At 48.0% G+C, this 23,503-nt stretch overlaps 1 protein-coding gene across 1 annotated transcript in view; it reads left to right on the top strand.

Moving 5' to 3' along the window:
• The window catches only part of SSH2 (slingshot protein phosphatase 2), a gene marked incomplete at its 5' end in the record, with an annotated part of 30,135 nt that extends 6,866 nt beyond the window's left edge, over nucleotides 1-23,269 (top strand). Inside the window, 11 exons of the mRNA XM_010013074.1 lie at nucleotides 2,638-2,759; nucleotides 5,170-5,238; nucleotides 6,021-6,086; nucleotides 7,210-7,404; nucleotides 9,225-9,318; nucleotides 9,446-9,574; nucleotides 12,426-12,472; nucleotides 13,917-14,063; nucleotides 15,306-15,506; nucleotides 19,294-20,137; nucleotides 21,347-23,269. Of these exons, the coding sequence (XP_010011376.1) occupies nucleotides 2,638-2,759; nucleotides 5,170-5,238; nucleotides 6,021-6,086; nucleotides 7,210-7,404; nucleotides 9,225-9,318; nucleotides 9,446-9,574; nucleotides 12,426-12,472; nucleotides 13,917-14,063; nucleotides 15,306-15,506; nucleotides 19,294-20,137; nucleotides 21,347-23,269 (3,837 nt within the window). The remainder of the gene's footprint in view (nucleotides 1-2,637; nucleotides 2,760-5,169; nucleotides 5,239-6,020; nucleotides 6,087-7,209; nucleotides 7,405-9,224; nucleotides 9,319-9,445; nucleotides 9,575-12,425; nucleotides 12,473-13,916; nucleotides 14,064-15,305; nucleotides 15,507-19,293; nucleotides 20,138-21,346) is intronic.
• Nucleotides 23,270-23,503: the final 234 nt, after the last annotated feature.

Below are 23,503 nucleotides of genomic sequence, written 5' to 3'. Positions count from 1 at the left end.
TGCTGTCAGGTGAGCACAGCACATGAACTAGTACCTAATGGAAGGGTTGGACACTAATTTGTGATCTGATGGTTGTGTGGAGCTCTGATGGAAACTGTTGTGTTGGCTGGTTTACAATGTCAAGTTTGCTGGTTTATTATTGGAGTAAATTTAGCAGAACAATTTATCTGCTCACGTCATGATTCTTTGCTTTGTGGCAAGGGTCTAAGTGTTGAATCTAGAGAACAACAGTAAGCCATGCCCTGTTTCTCTTAAGTGGCCCTCCGAAAATGCCAGCACACTGACTTGAAGCTACGTGACCTTTGGTTGCTGTTTGTCAAGCCCTCTTCTAAAGGGTCTTGCATTAAGACCACGCTTCCCATCACTGATAGCCAAATTGGTTTAGCAAAGTAAGTTAAGTTAATCCTCTTGCTGCTGGACTGTCCTCAAGAGAAGCAGAGCAAAACTTGTGTGTGGATGCCCCGGCCACAAGGCGTCTGTTGTCCATCCACTCCCATTTTAGCCAAGTCCATGTTTCTGTTTGAAGTTTGGTTCCTAATGTAGGTAATGACTTTAACCACCAAGACCTTGGTGACTGCTTGCTCTTCTAGGTTGAAGAGCACCCTTTCTGTTTTGCTACAAGTGGTTAGTTGTAGAAACAGCCATCTTGGGCAGAATTCACACCTTGAAGGACTGACCACTTTGATCCTCCGTGTTTCCAAAGGAATCCCAGTGACTCAAGGAGCAAGAAGGAAAATAAGGCTGGTTTTAGCATGACTTCTCCTAAAGAGATGGGGTGGGGCACAGTCTCTGGCTGTACAGAGCACGTCTGTCTGCTGACATCAGCATTTGGGTAGTTTGTGTTACTCTTTGGTCCCATTGGACAAGTCTACAAGACGGAGTGAACACTATCTCTTGCCTGCACTTGCTGTTCTGTCCCCATCACTAGAGCTGCTGCTCCCTGCAATGCCACTGGGAAGCTTTCCCTGCTGCTCTCAGCTGTGATAGAGCACTCCAGTGAAGATAGTGAGCTCTGTTTCAGCTGCCTGTGCTGTTTGAACCTTTATTGTAGACTGCCATACCTTGTGGCCAAGACTTAATGGCTAGTGGACAGGTGAAGTGTGAGGAGGTCAGAGGGGGTTTCCTCTAAGCCACAAAGTGCCATTCTGGCCTCAAGACCAAGTTACAAAGAACTAAGAGTGTATTGGGAAAAACAGTTTACTCCTGAGAGATTCCACACTATAGTTATTTTGTGAGCTTTTTACGTAAGGGTAAAATGACTGTTGAAACTGGGCTCTCTGAGCCATGAACTCCCATGGGGCCACCATGAAATGCCTACACAAACAGAGGTTCAGAGGGGCTGCTGGTGTTTGAGGAATTCAGGTTCACTTTGTGAAGGGTGTCAAACACCACTTTGAGCTTCAACTGCTGAGTCACAAGGAATTCAGCAATTTGTTCCCATCACAGCACAGGGCAAGACTGGGCTGTGACGGCTCCTTCTCACCCATGTTTGCGCTCTGCAGGCCCTGCTCAAAGCTCAAGAAGCAGTTTAACAAGATGGTAAACACAGAGGCCAGACGGTTTTGGGGCTGGATTAGGCTGTCCAAAGTTAAGCTTTGATATACGTGATTACAACACTTCCTTTCTAGGGATGTCCTAGTTTGTCTGTGACTAAAATAACTGCAAATGGTGTGGAACAGAGTCCAAAGAGTGGTGCAAGAGAAGGCTGCTTACTGCAGATGTTGGGGGGAAAACTGGCAATGCTGGGCTCCCTTCCCCGGGCTCCTCACTCGCCAGCAGTCTGTCTGTAAGAGGACTTGCTGAAGTCTCTTCAGTTCTCACTTCCTTGTGGCTTTTGGAGGAGTATTGTACTTCACTGTGGCCTTTCAGGAGCTTCGATGTTGGTCTGACAGTTCACAACTGCTCTCTGAATGCTGTCAGTAGTATTTGATTTGGGGGAGTGCAGGGTTGAAGTTCAGGCATTCTCCAGTCCTGCTAGATCTCTCTCTTGGCTCCAGGGTACATGTGGTTGTGGTAGGATCACTGAGGCACAATGTCTTTCACCTTCTCTGGGCAATCTGAATGCACCCATGGGTACAGCTTAGTGATGGGGAGATCTTTTCCTGCAGGTGTAAGGCAGTAAGGTTGCTTCTGCACTGGGGAAGCAGCTAGAAGGATTCAAAGGGCCAGCAGGAAATGATGAATTAGATCCTGGTTTTCTGCCCAGCTGCCTGGGAAGGTGGTCGAAAGAGTCTCATTGGAGCTGTTGCAGCACACAGTAGTTTAAAGGAAAGCCTTAGCTCTTTGGACAAAGTCCTCTGAGAGAAGAAGAACATGTTCCGTGCCCGTCTTGCTGGACATGTAATGCTCCATGAAGCTCTCTAGGCTGGGACCAGTTGGAGGACTGTTTAAACACAGCCTTGGTGGGACAGGACAGGCCTACAGAAGGGACCTGGAACATCCCATTGTTGAGGAAAGCAGTACGTGAGAGAATAAGTCGCTTCTCCCTCTTCTGCTGGTTACCCAGCTGAGAAGTACTAGTGCAAACTGCATCACTGCTTCTGCGCCTGTCACTCAGCATGAACAAGTGGCTTGTAAAGATAATGGGGTGTGTGTTTTGCTGGCTGCACTGCTGATGTCTCCTTTTCCTTCCTTTAGGCTGTAAGACTGGAAAGCACCTACCAGAACCGCACTAGATACATGGTGGTAGTGTCCACCAACGGCAGACAAGACACCGAAGAGAGCATTGTCCTAGGAATGGATTTCTCTTCCAATGACAGGTACTCACAGTGTCCAGGTGGGGGAAGTCCTCATGTTCACCACGTGTCAAATGTAGAAATCCCTGTCTGGTGTCCATGCTTTCTGAGGATAGACTGCTTCAAGTTTTCCAGCTAACACCTTTCTTGAGATCCAGAATTCCCCTTTTATTTCTTGAAGGGAGGTGGCAAGTGGGAAGGTGACAGTGCAGGTCAGCATTTCCTCCAGTCCTCCAAGCCTGTGTGAGGATGTTAAGTACCCTTAAGCGTCTATAAATGGTGAGGTCCCTGATCCTGCATCTGCACATCAGAGACAGGGACAACTTGGATGCAAAGAAAGAAAAAGCTGCGACTAGAAAAGCTGGACATCAGGGTTCAGGAGAGCAGCTAATAAGAAGGTGATTGTCAGGCAGCCCCTCCAAGGTCATGACAGAAAGAGCCTGATGGGAATATCAGGGTTGCTGATGGCAGAGCTTGCACAACATGTCCTCTCCCCAGACATCAGTGTGTCATCAGGGTTTAGTGCTTTTGCTTCATTCGTTTAAATTGCTGCTGACCTCTCTAAAAGGCTGCAGCATGTGGCTGGGAAGCAGCATTTGCTGCTGGAGTGACTGTAAGCCAGGAGGAAGCACCTCCAACAGCTTCAGGGGCAGAAGCTTTGCATTTACAAGAGGACACTGGGCACTTTGGAGAGGGACCGAAGGCACATGAGTTGTAAGTAAGTTTTGGCATACATGGGGAAAGAATCACCTGGATATCTGGTGATTTTGGAAGGTTTTGTACACATGCTTACTTGTAGCACAATTGCTACAGGAATGAGTCTTGCTTTTGACCCTAATTGGAAGAAATTTCAGGTAGTTTGCAGGGTTACCAGAAAATCTCTTTTTAACTGTTTGGCTAAGGAAGTTCCTTCCAACCAGGCTGCTGATCACAACAGCCACCATGCTTAACTTCATATGGCTTGGTTTGGATCTTTAGCTCAAGTGATGCCTGGTAAAAAGAAGGACCAGCTTGATGCTGCCACTGCTCCTGTCTCCCTTCCTCTGTATGTGTGCACAGCTGTAGCTCAGAGTTGTGGTAGAGTAAGAATAACTTGTCCTTGCCCAGGTTGCTGTGAGATTGGAGTTTGCTATTGGCTGTGAGGTACCAGCACAGCCACCTTTGATAACTGAGAGCTCACTGGTATTCAGTCTCTAATAACACAGCAGGGTCATTTTAGCTTTCTGCTAGAGTTACTTCAGTTCTGGATGGTCAGTGTGATACACCCTCCCCTAGCCCACTTGGTATTTATAACTCAATGTAGACTTGTTGCTATGGTCTCTGATAAGTGACTGCTGAACAGGATCACTAAAAATACCCTGGCCACCTTGGGAAGCCTTTTAAAAACACAACTTTCCATGAGCTCATCTCATGTTGTCAACAGAAATAGCTGCGTGCCACAGTGTCTCCTTGTGCTGGGCACCAGTCACTCTGAGGCGTGTACATTTACAGGGCTTCATGTCTGCTGACCCTCTGAAGCTTCGAGTCTCACCTTCTTCCCCCACTTCTCATGAGCTGCAGAGACTGACAGGGGTGTTAGGGCTTGTGGAAATTTGAGAGCAGCTATTACAAAGCGTAAGAGCAAGAGACAATAGAATCCAGTTCTTTAAGATGCTGTTTTGGTTATGGACCAATTTTACAGCTTTATGAGATTCAGCTTTTTTGTTTGACTACTTGGTGCAGGCTGTGTTGGGGTTCCCCTTCCTTTTTCCATTGCTTGACTTCTGCTTTCAACTTGGCTTTTTGCTCAGCCTTACAGAAAGCAGGTGACTGTGAGGGCAAAGAGGTCAAAGCAGCTGAGAGAGGAGTGGGATTGCCAAGAGGTGTCTGTCTCAGTGGGTTGTTGTGCTCATCCTTGAGGTGCAGGAGGGTGAAGAAGTCAGGAGTCAGCAGCGGGTGATAGGCTGCGATTGCTGGCCTGCCTTGCTGCCAGTCACCCTGCTGTTGCACTGCACAGATCCCCATTCCCAGCAGCTGGGGCTGAGGGACAAACAAGAAAACAAACCTGTGGACTGCAAAATCAGAGCTAGAACCAAACCACTTGAGCCTGAGAGGGACTAATCTGTAAAGAAAAGCCTTGAGCTGACTGAAGACTCTGAGCCCCCTCTGATACTCTGCACACAGCTTGCTGCTTTTGAATCCTGTTTGCTCTTCTCTTGGGTGTATGTTAACCCTTTAAGCTTGCTTGACAGAGTATTGCTGTACCCTGTATCTGGTTAATGATCCTTGCCAGACACCTGTAGAACACCAGTGGCACTGTTTGTCCCCGAAGCAACAGTGGGATTTTTCCATGTGTTTTCCTTAATGAGTACAAAAATACACAACTATTGCTCTGAAATTACACTAACAGCACGGTGCTGTAGCAGATGGGATGACCACCTCTTTCTTACTACAGTAGCACTTGTACAATGGGCTTGGTGCTGCCGCTGTGGAGTGACACCTTGATCCACCTGGATGGAGATGGGTGAGTGTCTTTTGCATGTTCTGGGGTGAATAGCAGAGGGTCTCTGTGTGTGAGCTTACAGCACGGTGTGTGGGAAAGGATTCAAATGACCACAGAGCCCTATCAGCTCCAGCAGAGCTGTTGTTGAGCTGTATGGGGTTAGTAGGCTCAAAGGCCCTAAATCACAGTGGTTGTGGCAGGGAACACCAATAATTGACTTATGTGTGAATAAACACGCACTGAGACAGTGGCTTATGTGTGTGTTTAAGCTGGAGTAAAGGAGCTTTTCCTGGAGAGTGGGTGTATAGTGAAAGCTCCTTAAAGGGATCCTATTATGTGCCTCCATCATGCTGCAGCAGGCAGCATTCAGCTGAACATAAAATAAGAATGATGTTTCTCTGCCAAATAGACACCTGACTTGCAGACTCCTGTTTGTGCCAGTTACAAAGCCTGTCTAGTGCAGTGCATGGAATGACTTTTCTTTCCCTTGGTAGCTGCCCCAGGATCCCTATAGCTGGACTCTGTTGCTCCCAGCTGTGGCACTGAATTTGTGTTGCCAAGGTAAACAGGACAGCCCAGCACTATCCCACTGTCTTAGTTTCAACCCTGAACAGCAGCTGCTTAAAAAGAGTTATCGTAGAGCTTTTAGCGTGCTGTTTTGATCTGTTTGCTAGCTGAACTCAGCAGTGTATGCATAGGGCTAGTCCTTTGCTGTTCTAATGTGCTACCAACTATCAACTATTAACTGAAAAGTGGCTTTTGGGATGCATTTTTACTCTGCTTTTTTTTCCCCTTCTCCCCAGAGGGTTCAGTGTATCAACAGATAACAGGGTTCACATATTCAAGCCGGTGTCTGTACAGGCAATGTGGTAAGTACTTCCCAGTGATGCTTTTTCCAAGGTGTTTTGGCTGCTTGAGCTTTTAAAGATCAGGTGCTGTTTTGTGTTACTGGTATCTTGAGACCTACTTGAGCAGCCAGGAGTCTCCTTCAGAGACAGGGAAGGAAGTCTGATACTAAAGGCAAAAGAAAACATGCAAGTGCTGGTATACAGCAGTGAGTTTATAGTTCTGCTGCAGCTGCGCCTTCATCTTGGCTGGAGGTAGGAAGGAATAGGGTCACTTTCCTTGTAAAGAGCTGCTGCTCTGAATCTCTCTGAAGTCGAATTGCTTTGAGCATGTGTTTGAAATCGGGGGAATACACACTGCATATTTTGGGAGTCTGTGTCTCCACTGAGACATGTTCATTGTGACAGCGAGAAGGAAAGAGAAGCTGCCTGCATTTTAATTTCCTTTTAGGGTGGCTCATGTAAGAATGTAGAGGCCATGAAAGTATTTCTGGCTCAAGCTTCTTTGCATTGCAGAAATACATTGCCTGTCAGGGTGTCATGCTACTGTGTCACCCAAGTGATTTTGACCTGGATCCTTCTGATCCCAATCAAAGATCTAAAACAAGCTAAAAATAGGAGAGGGGGATTTGTTTGCCAGGAGCAGCTGAAGAAACTTCTGACATCCCTCGTGAGAGAGGGTGGACACCTAAACACTTCAGTAGAGTCAAGTCCTAAGCCCTTGGTTGTGCAGCTCTCCATGTCTGATTTCTGGATGTCCAGGGAATCTGATGGCACAGTGAGAGTTGTCAGAGCACTCTGGCTTGGACACAAACTCTGTGCCTTCTGTTTTTTCTCTTAGGCGGTTGTAGCAGGTTTTAAGAGGCAGAGACAGAGGCGCCTCTGCCTTGTCAATTGTGAGCACTTTTGCTGCTTTCCAGGCTTGTCTTGGCATACTTCAGTTAAGACATGGAAGTTCTTGCAGCATATGGTTATCCAAGCCTTTGCCAGACAGCCTCCTCCTCAGTGCTGGGGGCTGTTACCTGTAGCACTGGGGTTTGTACTGACTGATGGGACCTGAGCAGCATCTTGGATTTGGCTGCTGCTTTGTGCTTGGTACCAACCTGAGGAAAATATTATAACCCTGCAAGTATTTTTCCCTTCCTAGGTCTGCTCTGCAGAGTTTACATAAAGCTTGTGAGGTGGCACGGAGCAACAATTACTACCCAGGGAGCCTCTTCCTCACGTGGGTCAGTTACTATGAGAGCCATATCAACTCCGACCAGTCGTCAGTCAATGAGTGGAATGCCATGCAAGATGTCCAGTCCCACCGGCCCGACTCGCCCGCCCTCTTCACAGATGTGTAAGTTGGGCTGGCTCTGCTGAGCCCCAAGTGTTTGGCTGCAGTCTCCAAATGAGGAGAACTTTCCACAAGAGATTACTCTTAATTAGGTATTAATAAGGACAGGTTTCATCTTCCAGGTAATAATCGACCCCTGGTGAGGTAGATACCAGCACTGGAAGTTTACCCCTCCTGGGGTTCCTGTGCATCTCCAGCTCCTGTTTTTAGTCCAGTTGTTTACTTTGCCCTTCAGGCTTGCAGATCTTCTGCAAGGTAAGTCCTGTGTTACTAGCAAGAGGTGAGGTGTATTCTAGTACCTAGGCTTTCCTCTTTGCTGGTTTTGTCCTCTGGTTTCCAGGTCTGGTGTCTCCTGGAAGAAATAGGTTTCTCTGGACTTTGCTCTTACACTGGCATGTGTCTGAGCACATGCTTAGGGTAACATGGTCTTTTCTTTTATTCCTTATTCAGTTAATTTTGCTGAAAAGTGTCTATGTATGGACTTCTGAGACTGTGAGCTCAGAAGCATCCTTATAGGCATCCAGCTGACACACCTAAGAATGGGGACAAAGAGCAACACAGTTTTTTAGTGTTTTGAGGAGCTCTGCAAGTGTGGAGCAGGACAGTGTATAGGTCCTAAGCTGTCTCCAGCTAAACATTTGGATGTCTGGTGCTATATTGTCCAAAACAGTGGCTGAGGTGGATAGGTGGACAGTTTGGAAAGGCAAACTGTGTAGGCTGTATCTACATTAAAGGTTTACATCCCCTGTAATTAGTAATTGTTGATGGTACTGATACCATAGAACCTCAAAGGTAGTCTGTGTCCAGATGTGATGCTGAGCATGAGGGCTTAGTTGCCCAGTTTGTAGCAGAAGAAATGACTTCACTAGGCCCAGCTGCTCTCACAGGTTATAGTGCTGTTGGTTGATTTATGCTCTCAGAGATTTCCTGTTGCTGGAGTTTGGTGAGTGAATAATAATGCTAAGCAGTTGTTCAGCTGTGAACAAGTCTTCACATTTAATTGTTTCTTAATGTACAAGGAGGGTGGCTGAGAAGTTTTGGCAAGCTGTCAGGTTAATATTCTCTTTTGGCTTATTATACATAAATTTTGTGTCACCCACCCTTTCCCCTGGGGCAGCAGTTGAATGATTTCCTGGGGACACCGAGACCGTGTTCCCTTAATTGAGTCCTAAAATAATGCAGGAAGTGAAAAGGATCAGGAACATTGATGATCTTTATTTGTGAACCACCAGTTGGACACTGGTAAAGCAGAGAAGTGTCTCTGCAGTCACCATCAGGGCAGCCTTCCAGAGAAACAGAAAGGTGCTGTGAGATGTTGCTGCTGGGTCCCTTCTAAAGATGATGGGTGAGACAGCTCTGGGCTGCTGCTCTGTTGCAGCTTCCCCTGGTGTTAGTCAGGCTATTTTTGCAGCTGGTGATAAGGCCCCTGGCAGCAGAGGCTGGAGGAATGCACAGAGGCTTAGCTGCCCTTGTCTCTCCATGTAAGGAGCTTTGGAGCTGTTACCTTTCCAAGAAAGGTAGGGGGAGGCTTAGATATTGCTCCAGAGAGTATAATGCAGCCTTCCCAATTTAAATTTTACCAAATACCAAAGGTTCTCTAGATGACAACAATGGATTAGGAGCATTCAGTTGGTCTCTTTCATATACAACTAGGAATCTAAACTGGGCTTTACAGTCACCTGAATTCCCTTTAGCTGAGGACGTTCTTGGGGGAAGTAGTGTGAGTATCTGAGGCTGCAGAGTATCCAGTGCTGTTTAAAAGTGCTATGAGTCCAGTTTGTTTCCCCTTCTGGTGACTGTTTCTTCTTGCTTGCTTCTGACAGTCCAACTGAGCGGGAACGCACAGAGCGGCTGATTAAGACCAAGTTAAGGGAGATCATGATGCAAAAAGATTTGGAGAACATCACGTCAAAAGAGGTGAGTGGTGAGGGAACAGCACTGGAAATGCTGTTGTGCAAACTAGAGCACTCTGTACTTTATGCCATGATGAAAGGCTGGAACAAAAACTTCACATGGCTTCTTTGTGTTCCTCCTCCCCACCCAGATACGCACCGAGCTGGAGATGCAGATGGTGTGTAACCTGCGGGAGTTCAAAGAGTTCATTGACAATGAAATGATAGTGATCCTCGGGCAGATGGACAGCCCCACACAGATATTTGATCATGTCTTTTTGGTAAGTCTTACAGTGAATTCAAAAGTAAATGCACCAAACACATCTCCCTATGTCTTGGTTGACACAGGGGCCTCTGGAGGAACTTAAAGGAGCCCTGAAGGAGAGATTGACTGATCCTTGGGTCACATACTCTTAAGCAACACACTAGTGCTATTGAACGAGAGCAGCCTGGCTTCTCAGCTGTGCTACACTTTGCCATACACCACCAGCCAAGCTGTAGACCCTGTCACTAGTCTATGTCATACTTTGCCTCGAAAGGTTGGACCAGTAATCTTTGAGGTCCCTTCCGACCCAGTATTCTAAGATACTAGAGGATGGAAGGTGGAAAAGTCTCAATTCTAACTACTTTTCAGGGCTATTTCCATTGATGTAAGACTAGTTTTGTATCTTTAACCATCCAGGGTATCCACACAGCAAGTTCTTGGAGTGTGTTTGGGAAGGGCATAACTAAAGCAAAGAGGGAGGGGAGCTGTTGGGGGGAGCTGTGTAACGTTCAGGTGGAATCACACTCTTGTAACATGGGAAGCTCTGAGTTCATGTGGTCCAGGAGGAACAGAGGAGCTTAATGAAGAATCCTGAAGATAAGTCACTTAAGGAAACATAAACATTTTGCCTGTTAATGTTTTGCTGGCTTAGTTGCCTTTCATTGCTGCTGGGCCCTGTCTAATTACTGCACCTCCTTCTGGTGAGTCAGCGTTCCACTGGATTTCCCAGCCCTGGAGCAACGGACACAGGTTTGGTTGGGAAGTCTAGCCTATGAGGTTGGCTCAACTTGAAACAAAGCCATTCCTCTTGGACCTGCTGGGCTTTCAAAATGGAGAGGGCCTCTCCCAGTCTCCTCGAAGCTTAGTACCGTGGCTCAGAAGCGATGGTGTGTGTTAATGTGAGTGCTTCCAAGAAACTGTGGTGGGGCAGAGCCAGGAAACTTAAAGTACCTACAAGTAATGGGTTTTATTCTTGCAAACTATGTGTTCTCTGGAGAGACAGACCTGTTCATAGGCTTACAGTGCTAGTCAAAAGCAGTACAGGCAGTTCAGTGCGCTGCAGGGCTTGGAGTCTTGGCTCTGAGTATATTTAATGGGAACAAGACCTTTAAAACAAGGCTTGAAGGAGAAATGCTGTGGCTAATGTGTGGAATGGAAGTATTTGCAAAGCAGCTCTGTGGTGAGGAGCTGGGTACCAGCTTAATCCAGGAGTGTGTATACTGCAAGGCAAAGTGAGGCACGGAGCTGTTTCCTTCCAGGTGGAGGCAAGAACCCTGTGGGATCCCACTTAGGGAGTGCTAAAATAACTAAGCAGGAAATAAGAGACCTGATGATGTTGATAATTGTGGATCAAAGGACAGGAGAAAAGGCTTTCACTGCTGCAGCATTGTTCTCCATACCTGTGGAAACTGGTGCTTCCCAGGCCTGAGTTAAGGTATTCTTCCTTGGCCAGAAAAAGACAACATGAAGCTAACTAAGGCTGGGGGCCAGGGTGAATACAGCAGGGATCAAAATATGCTTGCTAGCAGTTACTGAATAGCAAGACCCCCATAGTCATCCTTCAGATTGTGCACAGCTCTGGACTTTGCTGGGGTTGACCTGATCTGTGGCTAAAGGTGATGGATTCTGCTGTAATCTGTGCTACAATTGCTCTTTTATCCTGCTCAAAATTGAGAGTCCCATCTGTGCTGCGCCCTTGAATGGTGTCCTCATCAGGATGAGTTCTCTTAGGAAGCAGTTCACTTTGGGAAGAGCGAGCTGCTTTTTGTGTCAACAGGCTTGTCCCCGGTAGCTACCAGGGTAGTACCACAGCCCTTTCCTGGACACGGCATGTACATCCAGACATGGGCTGGGAGCGCTCAGAACTTCTCTGGAAGTGCTGTCATGAGCACCAGTGTGTGCCCGTGAGTCAGAGCTCTTGGAGCGCCGCATCTCAAAAGCAAGGTCTCTGTGCTTTCTGGGGCAAGCAGCAACCCACCCTCTGGGTGGATACTGCAAGACTGGGATGTTCTCTCTTTCAGGCTGACAGGCTTTGACAGCAGTGGGTATCCTCCAAGGGCTGGCTCACCCTGGCGCTGTGCCTCTTCTGGCCCTTGGATGATGTGGAAGCCTGTGCCATGGGAGCAGCCATGAGCAGTGATAGTAGTGCTGCCTCGGTCCCTCTTGCTTTCTCTTTTATCTGAACCATCTTTCCATTCAGGACCTACTTTAGGGCAGGGAAGCAGATAGCTTGTGCACCTTAAATTTTGAAGGAAGCCTTTCTCTGAGTGCTTTTGTCCTCAGTCAGGATTTATGTGTTTGGGCAGGAAGCAAGCAGCTTGGAGGCCCTGTGCGTGCTGCAGAGAAGAGGATTAGCTAGCCAGGGTTAAATGTGTTTGTTTCTGTTCACACAGGCTTTGAACATGGGGAGACAAGGTGTAACCCAAGTGAGCTTACTGTGGTGGTGCCTTTGATGTGTGAGATAGGTGTTTCATGCATAAAAAGCACCTGGATGGAGCTGGCTGTCTCTCTGCTGTGGGGTAGAGCTGGCAGCAGCCTCCAGGGAAAGGGTGGAGTGGTCTCATCTTTGCTGAGGTTGGTTTGTCAGTGGTTTGCAGGAAGTGACAGTGTATGGTGCTGGGCTCTGGCCTTGCAGAGCTGCTTCTTGCTTCAGAATAGGTCTGCTTAATGGGGTGAGGTAAGGTGATGAACATCAGCAGTGTTACCACTCTTCTGTGTACCCATGTATGCAAAAGATTCCCTGCTCTCCAACACTTTGGCTGGCCAGCTTCTTACTCCAGGTCACTGGTGACAGTCCCTCCCTCCATCAGTTGTCTGGCCATGCCTTCCTTCTAGCTGATGTGTCTCTTTGCATGTTCTCCCTGCAGGGCTCAGAATGGAACGCCTCCAATTTGGAAGACTTGCAGAACAGAGGGTAAGTAGCTTCAGGCTATCAGCTTAAAAGCAAGAGCCTGGCCTCAACACTTGTCTGTGCAACAAATGCTCTTCCATACCTGCTGTGTAACCTGAGTCTTACTAAAGGGTTTGCAGATCCAAACAAGCTCTTGCTTCCTCTAAACTCCGCATCGCACAAAAAGGCACCCTAAAGTAAAAGATTCTTGTTCCCTGACCTTGACTGTCATCCCCTTGGTGAACAAAGGAAGACAGCAATCTCAGAGCTATAAGTAGCAAAAAGCCATAATTACTTAACTGGATGCTATGTAGTTGGCTCTGTGCCCTCTGCTCCAGCCTGTTGTTCTGGACTGAGGTCTCACGATTACAGAGGCACTTTGAGTCTGGGCCTCTGGACTGCAGCAGGAAGGAAAATGTAAAAAGAGCATTTGTTGCCTTGAGTGGGGCCCAGGAGGAAGTCCTGTAGCTCTCAGGCTTAGCACTGATGGGTTCCTCTGTCTCCTGCCCTTTCAGGCTTAAGCTTAGAGTATCCTTTCTCTAGGCCAGGTGGATCTAAGCAACAAGATTTTGCAATTAAGTCATTATTTACAGGCTTGGCTTATTTGTGCCAAATCCAGTGGAAAGAAAACTAATCACTGCTGAATTGAATTGCTAGCGTAGTTCTGTACCTCAGAAAATCAGCCTGGCAAAATGGACTCTCCTCATTCAGCTCAGGGTCTGCTGCAGTTCCCTTGAGTCAGACAGGTCCTACTTGACTGCCAGGGGTCTCATACCTGTTAGGGAAAAGATGTCACTCCCTGGAAGTGCTCTTGTTCTGTCTGATAGCCCAGTGTGAGTGCAGTTCGTAAGCATCTTACGAGTAACCCTCAGGGCTAGAAATACTGGATGTAGTGTACATAAATACCATATACTTTCTCTAGAAGTTTCCTTTCCAGAAAATTAAGGGAGAAGAAACAAATCCTCCCCAGTGGCTTATTGTCCATTGCATCTCTCTGTAGTTACTTTACACATTTAACTATGGTGTAGTTCATGAGCTTATGCCTTCAATCTTCCTGTGTTGCTGGTGCAGCAGGAGGAGAGATTCACAAAGGGGCTTTGAGAACATGTCCAAACACAAACTGAGCAGTCTGGGCAGGAGCTCCTGTGACACAAGCGTTGCTGACTTAAGTGGGCATGTAGTGTGTAACCTGACATACTGTAGAGGAAGCTTCTCTCCAGCATGGGTGGGAGCCCTTTTATCAGAGATTAGGCTTGAAATTGCTCAGCAAAACCCTTTGTCTGTATCAGCTGCTGCTTCTTTGCATTGAGCCCTGGTTTCCAAGGAGGTGTGTTCAAGACTGCAACTTCAAATGCTGTGAGTTTTGCCACTCGCAAGGCAAGGCTGTTGCGCGGCAGCTGTGATCTGTCTTTGAACCTGCTGTGTTCTGCACATTCTGCATTTTCATCTGTTCTCTGTTTCCATGCAGGGTGAGGTATATCTTGAACGTGACTCGAGAAATAGATAACTTCTTCCCAGGGCTCTTTGAATACCATAACATTCGGGTGTATGATGAAGAAGCAACAGATCTTCTGGCTTACTGGAATGACACCTACAAATTCATCTCCAAGGCAAAGTAAGTCTTTTCAGAGCAGAACAAACACATTTAGAAGATGTATACTAAGTATTTTATATTTTCCTACTGACTTTCTTAACTACTTTTCCTCCTTGCATATCCACCATCAAAGCATTTTCATTCTGTAGTTTCTGGCTAAGAGTTGCTTTCCACAGATTTTCATTCTTGCATATGCTTGTACAAGGAGCAGGTAGGACTAGTGAGGGGTTTCTGTCCAGTTGCAGTCCAGGCAAACAGTGGAATGGATCATTCCTGTATTGGGGAGCTAACAGTTTGCCTGCTGCTTAGGAAATGCAATGGATCTGCAGAGGTGCTGGAGGGAGGAAAAGGCAGTAACAAACTGAGCAGGGCTTACCAAAGTGAGAAGTAAAACCTTCTAAGCCAAAACCAAACATAAGCTGTTCCTTGCATTGTGAGTTTGTGTGATGGAGCCCACAGTCTGGAAGTGATTTCTTGTAGCATAATGCTCCAGGGTAAACTCTTTCTTTTAACGGGAGTAAGTGCCTGTGTAGGTCTCTGAGCTGTCAGTTATAGTGAGTAATCTGATAGCAGGTGCTGAAAGTAGGGCCTTTTTACTGCAGAGAACTGCATCCCAGTTATATGAGTTGTCTCCAGTTAATTCAGCAGCTTTCCTAAGAGAAAACTGGTCAGAAAACAGATTGGCATATGTTGCCTTTAAAGTATTATTTCCATTATAGAAGTCTGTCATCTCTTAACCATAGCTGGTGCTTGCAATTTCTCATAGCCTTTACAAGCTGACTTGTTTGAGTATGGCTTGAGACTTACTTTATTTAAGGTGGTGTCACTGTATTCCCTTAAGTACTTAAGCACTGTGGCACCACATTTGTGTGACGTATGGATGCCCTTTTCATTTGGAGTACTGCTTAATACCCATGGGCCACCTGGGCTGCGTTCAAGGGTGCCATACTAGTCTTTAGCAGTCTTCATGAGTCTGCAAACAACTGATGTTTGTCCACTTGTGATAAAAGCTTCAGAAAAGCTGTTGTAAGAAAATCTGTTGAGAATATTAAGACCCTGTTCTTCACTTTCTTTGTGTGTCTTGCTCCAGTTTGTAAATTGGATTATCATATCGCATCCCAGACTTCCAACTGTGGCCACAGCGTTGAAACAATATGTTTGATAATGCTCCAGTAAAGAAGTTGCTGTTTTCTTAAGCTTCTCAGAGGCCATGTTTTCTATTTAATGATCCTCTTTTTGTCTTTTGTCTTTCTCCCACTTCAGGAAAACTGGTTCCAAGTGCCTGGTGCACTGCAAGATGGGAGTAAGCCGCTCAGCATCCACAGTGATTGCTTATGCCATGAAGGAATATGGCTGGAACCTGGACAGGGCATATGACTATGTGAAGGAACGGCGCACTGTCACCAAGCCCAACCCCAGCTTTATGCGGCAGCTGGAGGAATACCAAGGGATCCTGCTGGCCAGGTGAGTGGAAGGAATGACCCTGATTACCTCTGTTAAGGCATAAGTGATTAACTCCCTTATTTTAATTAGAACCTTCCATTGCTGCATTATGAGCCCCTGATTGTCTTGGGAAAGACAGCACTTTGTTTTCATGGGTTATCTCAGCTGAGTCTGGGAAAATGGGTGTAATAAAGAGATTTTAGGAGGCTCTTTGGCTTCTAGGATGGCTGATTATTTTTTTTTTGGAGAGTAGCATCCTGTGATCTACCATTTGAATGCAGCATTCAAAGCTGTGCAGACTCCAGCAGAGATAAATGGTGTTCCTATTGCTTGTAACATCACTTGGCAGGGAACTCGCTTTGTCTCCATCTCAGCCTTACAGTTCCCTGTTGAACATGCCCCTCCTCAGCAGCTGGTCTGGTTTTATTTAGATCCCTTCAGTAAGTGTTGGTGTTAGGGGAGGGGACAGGATGTTCTGTGCATTGCAACAGTGGTGTTTATTCCTGCATGGAGTCCTGAGGCTGGTGTGGAGCTGGGCAAGTGTGTTGTAAGCCCAAGCCTATCATCTGATTAGCAAAAAGACACAAATATTGCATGCTCCTGAGAAATCCACTTGTAAGCTGCATTAAGCAATGTCTTCACGTGGTCAGTTGGAAGGAGGTAGTGATACTCTGTGTTCACCAGATTACGGTGTTTTGTTTAGGATCCTGGTGTGCTTTGCCAGGGAGCAGATCTGAAGCAAGCAAAACTACCCAAGCTGAGCCTCCTGACACAGGAGGTGGCTCTTGGCATGTTTTGACCAGAGTAATTACTTCATAGATGCATGGTGCTGTCGAAAGGTTCCTGCCTTATGCTGCTTTTTACAGCAGCTTGAGCACTTACATTCTTTCTTTAGGGCATAGTTATCACCTCTGTCCTCTGCTTGGTTTTGTCCCTTTGGGTCTATCCTGTCCACTTGCAAAAGCCAGGAAATACCGAGTGTCAGGATAGATCACAGTGGAACACTCAAGATATTGTGCTCATTTGGACTGAAACCCTTTGAGACAGACACCACACCTGCCTTTTGTGCCTTGTGTGACACCAAACATGCTGCTGGCACCAGTTAATGAAGGTCAGTGCTTAACTCTGAGCTGGAGTTGACCTGACCAGGCAATCAGATCGCAGTGGGGTAGGCTGGATGGAGGAAAAGCAGCTTTTCAGACCTGAAAAACACATCAACATCCTTTGCAGCAGATTGGTGAACACCTGCGAGGAGCCCTGGGGTAGTAGCAGCTGGTATCACAGGTTCAGCCCTGCAGTTGGTTTAGGTAGTCTGTCACACTGGTGGTTGGTGGCACACCTGCAGAGCCACCCTGCACAAACATTTTGGTTAAGGTTTTTTTTTCCCCCCTGTCTTCCAGTAATTTATCTTTCAGGAGGTAAGTCTTTGTTGCTGCCATCATTTATCTGGTGTGTGGCTCCTGTCCCACTTCAGCACACCACTGCTCTGCAAGTCCCCATACAACAGCATGAAGAGGATGACTTGTGAGGCTTTAAAAAATGCAAGAGCAGTGCATTGCATCTGTGTGGGTAGGTCTAAAAAGTCTGTAGTAAATGAAGCTTCACTGAAGCAAGGAATGGCCTCTCTGTGCTGCAGAAAAGGTCCCTCTTTATGTGGTTCCTTTCTCAGCACCGAACTGCTTTTTTATTCCCCTCTTTCTTTATGTTATTTAGCTTTGCCCTCTGCTCTCTGCCTGCCTTGTTTATTGCTGCAGTATTCCAGGACAGGTAAAAAAAACAAAAACCCAACAGATTCACACTCATGTGACTGCTCCAGTTTCAGGGGGATGGTATTTGAGGGCAGCCATGTGCTTGTGCTATCTGGTTACGGTTTTGTGTTGGGGTTATAGCAACTGGGATATGTTTTCCAGCTGTAAAATGAAAACCTCCTGCCTGCTTCTAGTCACAACAACAAGCGTGTTTTGCTCTTTGGGACTGTCATACTTCCTGGGGTTAGTTAAACTGTCTCTTCCCATCTGGCGATAGCCACGAAAAGGCTGAGCCAGCCCTGTTGCTTTTATTAGTTATGGATAAGTTACAGGAAAACAGTGTTTGGGATCCTCTATTCCTTGTGCAACTTGTGGATCAACAGCAGTAAAGCTATACCAAAGCCTGGAGAGCTGGCTGCAGCCTGGTGGGAGGTAGGGAGGCTCCTGATTCAAGGCTGGTGTGGCCACAAGCTGGCCAGCCCCAGTGCTGCCCCAGTCCTTGTGCTATGGGATGTTCTCCCCGGCACTGGGAATGCTGCCTGGAAAGGTGAAGAGGTAGCTGTGGGCTCTAGGAAGGGACATGGGCTCCTGTTCTGCTTTTGGCACATCTTGCAGGTTGTAAGAGCAGAGGAAGTGTGAGGTTGAAAGCTGATACAATGCACCTCTCCCAGTGGTTGTTTACATGTGTTTTGATTCTCAGATCAAGGCTGTGCTGGGCAAGTTGGGTTTGTTCGTGCGTGAGGGTAGTTTTGACTTTCAAAATCAGATGTGCAGCTGGATGCGAGCACTGAAGCACCAGGGTGGAAGTGCCCTCAGAAAACATCAACAACTTCTCCCCAGGTTACATGAGCAGAGACACAGGAAGTCTTTGGCATCTCACGCAGAGGCTTGGCAACAACCTGCCTCATGGACAAGCCTGGTTCTGCTGCCAGTGTCAGACTTTGCTCCAAAACCCGTAAGAGAGAGAGCACGTGCACCCCAGAGCAACACCTTTGGCCTTAGTCTTGATCCTCCTCTCCTCTGAAAGGCCCTCATTCTGCCCTGTGTCATACATGAAGGTTGTAGCCGATTATGGGGCTGGAAAGCTAAATCTGCAGTGGAATATTTTCCTTAGCTGTTGGGCACCCACAACCAAACCGGTGCATTGTAATTAGTTCAATAGCATCTGTTAATTAACTTACTGCAGGCAATGGATGTGTCTGGGAGCACCTGCTCGCACTAGCAAGGGGCTGAAGAGGTTTTGCAAGTTCTCCTGCAGATCCAAGACCTTTCTGTGGTATCTGCTCTCCTCCTAGGGGCAATCGGTGGAAGCACAGCCCTGTGGCCGTGGTCAGTCCGTGAAACCCTTGCAGACATGCCTAGCTGGTGTGGTTTCACTGTCAGAACTTGCCTCCTTTGCAGTCTGTAAGCCTGGGGGCTTGGGCTGGGTTTTTTGGCAGGTAGGGATAAGGAAGGCATTGCAATGTTGCTTGGCTTTGTGACTGCTTAGACCTTCCTAAGGGGGCTTTCCAAGAGATGGAGAACTCTTGAGCTTCCTTCCTGTGAAAGGCGGGCTTGTTGACTGTTGAGGATGTCTTCTGTTACACACACCCACATCCTCTCACCCCACCCTACTCTCTTGGTTACCAGAGCTCAGTTATTGATCACTGAAGCTGTTCAAAGAAGGAGCCACAAGGGAAATTTAACTTCATTCTATGTCCACCATCTGCTCATCAAGGACTAGGGACCCTCTCTCTTCTGGTCATCACTCACCTGCTAGCAAAACGTGCTTTATGGTTGAGGAAGGACCAAATTCTGTAGTCGGTTAAGCATTGTTGAATGGACTGGTAAAATACTGCTGGGGAATATGAATTTAGCTACTGGAAAGTGGCTTGTTATTGGATCAACTTCTCCAGCAGTGGATTTGACCCTGAACTGCTCAAGTGAAGCTCAGTTGTGGTCAATGACTCCAGTATTTGACATGATTCTTCATGTAGGTTGCATCCTCTTACAACAAGGTGGGTCTGGCTCTGGTATGTGAAGACACTACTCAATGTTTTCCTTTCTTTTCCTCCCCGCAGCAAACAGCGGCATAATAAACTGTGGCGCTCGCACTCAGACAGTGACCTCTCGGACCATCACGAGCCCATCTGCAAGTCTGGGCTGGAGCTGAACAAAAAGGAGATCACCACCTCAGCTGACCAGATCTCAGAGGCAAAGACCAATGACAACCAGCAGCCGATGTCTCCCATCTACTCAACTGAGCTAGACAGGGAGCAGCAGCTCCCAGAGGATGCCAACATGATCGAGGAGGTGTGTGTGAAGGAGAGAAGGATTCACCTTGAGTTTACATGTCGAGAATTCCACGCTGAGCAGATGGAGGACAAGCTGAACCTGAACAATATCAATGGCTGTACAGCAGGATGTTGTGTAGACTCTGTTCCCCCTGATAACTGCCGTGCTTCTGAGGCCTTAATGCAACTCCAGCACCCTTTGGAAATAACAGAGTTCCCTGATTTGACAGTGGACGATCTGGAAAAAGATGCCCTTAAGCCTGATATGAACGTGCACTTGGTTCCCATGGAAGAATTCACTTCGTGCTTAAAAGACTTTCCCCAATCCCCAAACCAAAATTCCCCAAGCCTCCAGCAGAATGCCCAGCCCACGGTGACAGAGCTCAGTACAGACAGGATTGATTTCTTCAGTGCTTTGGAGAAATTCGTGGAGCTTTCCCAGGAGAGCCGGTCACGCACTTCCTCCCATTCCAGGATGGAGGAGCCAGGAGGTGGAAGGAATGGAGTCTCCAGGGTGCCTACGCTGGAAGTGCCGCCTGCTGTGGATGGAGGTGCAGATACTCGAAGGAACAGCTCTGGAAACTCTCCTCAGGCATCAGATGACTCTTCCACGGATGAAGAACAGCAAAAGGTTAAAATAACTTGCTCATTTTTCCTAGGAACTGCTGCTCAAACCTGCCTGTTCTCCTGCTGTGGACAGGGGATTTTCTAGTTGTGGCTCTCACCGAGCAGGGTAGCCATTGGGGAGGCATTGCTGGATACTTCCCCTCTTCTTCACTTTTAGATACTTGCCCTTTTCTGTGCTTTTTCCTTAAGCATCTGGTTGCTGGCAGAGGCAGGGCACTGGCTGAGTCAACCTTGACCTGCTGTGCTGTTCTCATGAGAGACTTACTTTTGAGGTTTGCATCAGATAGGTTGAACCCAAGGTTCAACATCCTGAACCAGTGCGGGTATTTATCTTGACTTGAGAAATCCACCAAAGAATAGGATAAAACCTGCACCTTCCCCTAGTTGGGAAGCACCAGCAATGGGATAGTAAATCAAGGCAGATGTAGAACTTCCACTGCTGGAGGAAGAGAACAAGCCTGTCCAGGCCTGAAGTGATGGGCTCAGGCATGTCATGACTCACTTCTCTCCTGGGTAGAGAGATGATCCTGACAAAATTTAGTAACCTCTGAATTGAGGTACTTTTCTCTTATAATTGCTTTCCATCCTTCAGGAGTCTCACAGGGATTGATGGTGTCTGGGGCCTCTGGCGATTTTCTGGGAGCCTCTCTTATTTAAATTCCACGCTGCATTGCTTGAATCTTTTCCATCTCCATGTGAGGCAGTAAGACTCTTCCAAATACAATAGGCCAACACTCTCTCCAGTGATTTGGCAGGAGCATCCATGGGGATGGAGGAGCCTCTCTGGCCATTTTCCTCCAGGAAACCAGAGCAGGTTTCATTCTTTATCTTGTACTTCTGTTCATTCCCCTACATGAGCAGAATCTTTCATGTTTTTAATTCAAAACTGTGCTTTTAGCAGCATTAGGATTTTTTTTTTTGTTGACTTCTATTTATTAAAAAAAAGGCTAAATTTCCTCTGGAATTCCTGGCAATTAAGTAAAAAGTTCTTCAATCTCAATCTAGGTGAAAATCCAGCCTGGAATATTTTAAAAGCAGTCCCAGAGACAGTAATGCTTAATTAGTCATCACTCGTAATCTATCCCCACACACTGGCACGTGCACTTTTTGTTCCTTTGGGAACATGCACCCCCATTTCCTTTAAGCTGCTGCTGTTGGCTGTGTTGTCAGCACAGCTGATCCACTCTGTAATTGTACTGTTTCTGTGTTGCAGGAGGTCCCCGAGCTGCCCAGCACAGGCCATCTCACCAGATCCCACTCAGAAAATGCCATTTCTGTGAAGGAAATCATCACAGAGATCGAGTCAATCAACCAGGCAGCAGGACCTGCCCAGCAGAAAGAAGGTTCAGCCAACCTCACCCAGACACCAAAGAGGAACACGGTGCATGACCTGCCAGTGGAGGCGATTTGGGCATCAGAAAGGGTGGAACAGAGTGAAGGAGCCTGTGCTGGACACCAGGAAAAGGAGAAGGAGCCTGTGCAAGCTGAGCAAGAAGCTCCCTCCTCCCTTCAGCCATCTTCTGGTAAATCGGACTTGGAGGAAAGCAGCCCTGGAGGGGAGCAGCAAGAGCCTCGCGGCTCCATAAACCCTGAGCCCAAGTGGTGCCCTGGCTCTGTCCGACGAGCCACCCTGGAGTTTGAGGAGCGCTTGAGACAGGAGCAGGAGCACCAGCACACGACCCCGGTGTGCATCTTACCCACCCGCAAGAACTCCAGGAACGACTCTCCTGCTGCCGAGCTCCTGCTGCGGGGAAAGAGCGAGGAGCCACCCCCGGAGCTGGCTCCGGAGGGTGACAAAGGACGGGGTCCAGGCGATGAGGAGGTGCCTCTGCCTCCTGGAGCAGAGCTGCCTGTGGGCAGGCACCTGCCTGCAGAGCCCAGCCTGGGGCAGGAGGGAATGGCGCAGGAGCGCAGGACAGTAGTGTCATTTGATGGGACAGAGGAGCCAGCCCTGCCCTCTCTCCTCCCAAAGAAAATTGAGATCATTGAATACACTCCCATGGTCAAGTCTGCAGAGCGCCCCAATGCAAGCTGTGAGCAGGGAGGGCTGGTCACAGCCATCCCTTCTTTAGATGAAAACTTGAACCCTTCCTTGTGCTCAACCTGTCCCCAAGCTCCAACGCTGATAAACCTCTCACCGGAGCACACGGTACGCAAGCAGGTCACCTGCACTGTGGGCAGCCCCAGCGAGGACAGTGGTGGGTTATCTGCTCACCTCGGTGCTGCTTCTCCCTCTGCCCTGGTGACCTCTACACCTTCAGCCAGCCCAGATCACTGTTCTCACCCCTGTGTAATCCGCCTGGAAGGAGTCACTGAGCAGAGCACCAGTACTGATGACGAGCCGGTCACGCCGTGTGGCATGGAGGGAGATGCAGCTCTCCCATTCAGGGACAGACCTCTCTGCAGAGGGGGTGCCGGCACCTCGAGGCAGCTGAGCGGTGAGGACCTCACCAGCCAACGTGATGAAAACATGGACCTTCTGGACATCTCCTTCCTGTGTTATGGCCTCCCCCACAGCTCCAGCAGCCACAGCGTGGAGGAGCGCAGCAACAGCCCTGGGCTGGTCAAGCAGCGAGCGAAGGAGATAGAGGCTCGGATCCGGCACGCGGGGCTCACCACACCATCCCACATGAAACGCTCGGCATCCTTGGCGAAACTGGACTGCCTGGACCTCTCCAAGGATGACTTATCCGAGAGGGAGTCAGCCTCTTCCAGTGCCAACCCGGTGCTTCTCACCTGCGTTGCCCTGGGTCGAGGCTTTCGTGGGGGGAGGTTGGAGAGGGATTCGTGTGGAAAGCATCGCCTCTCCTCCCCGGAGCCTGCTAAGCATTTTGTGGAACAGCTCAGAACAACCGAGTGCATTGCCCAGAGCAAGCCTGTGGAGAGGCCGCTAGCTCAGTACGCCAAAGAGTGCGGCTCCAGCCAGCAGAGCTTGTTTTCCAGCACGGATCCAACGTGGACTAGATCTGAGGAGGGTCCTCCGCTGCTCCAGGTGCAGGTCCTGGACTCCTTGTCTCCAGGTCGAGGTCTGGCTGTCACGCCACGGCAGCAGCACGGGAGAACTCACCCTCTGAGGAGGCTCAAAAAGACCAATGATAAAAAGCGGACAACCAATCCCCTCTACAACACAATGTGATCCTGAGCCCTCGGCTGGGACTTCTCCACAGAACCCATGGCGTTGCGTTCACCCAAGGGGCAGGTGTAATATAAGGAACATGCACTTTATTGGTTAATTTTATATATATTGTCATTTTACTGTTCCTGGCGCATGTAGGTGTGGGTTGGTTCTTCTGTGTGTGACTCTGACTGCAGGACTGTTTGGGTTTTTTAAGTTTTTTAACTCGGATAACCTCAAATGTTCTTTTTTGTT

Source organism: Nestor notabilis, unplaced genomic scaffold (assembly GCF_000696875.1).
Source record: "Nestor notabilis isolate BGI_N333 unplaced genomic scaffold, ASM69687v1 scaffold22754, whole genome shotgun sequence".
NCBI classification, from domain to species: domain Eukaryota; kingdom Metazoa; phylum Chordata; class Aves; order Psittaciformes; family Psittacidae; genus Nestor; species Nestor notabilis.
Note: the sequence above shows the minus strand (reverse complement) of the source record. Positions and strands in the feature narration are given on the sequence as shown.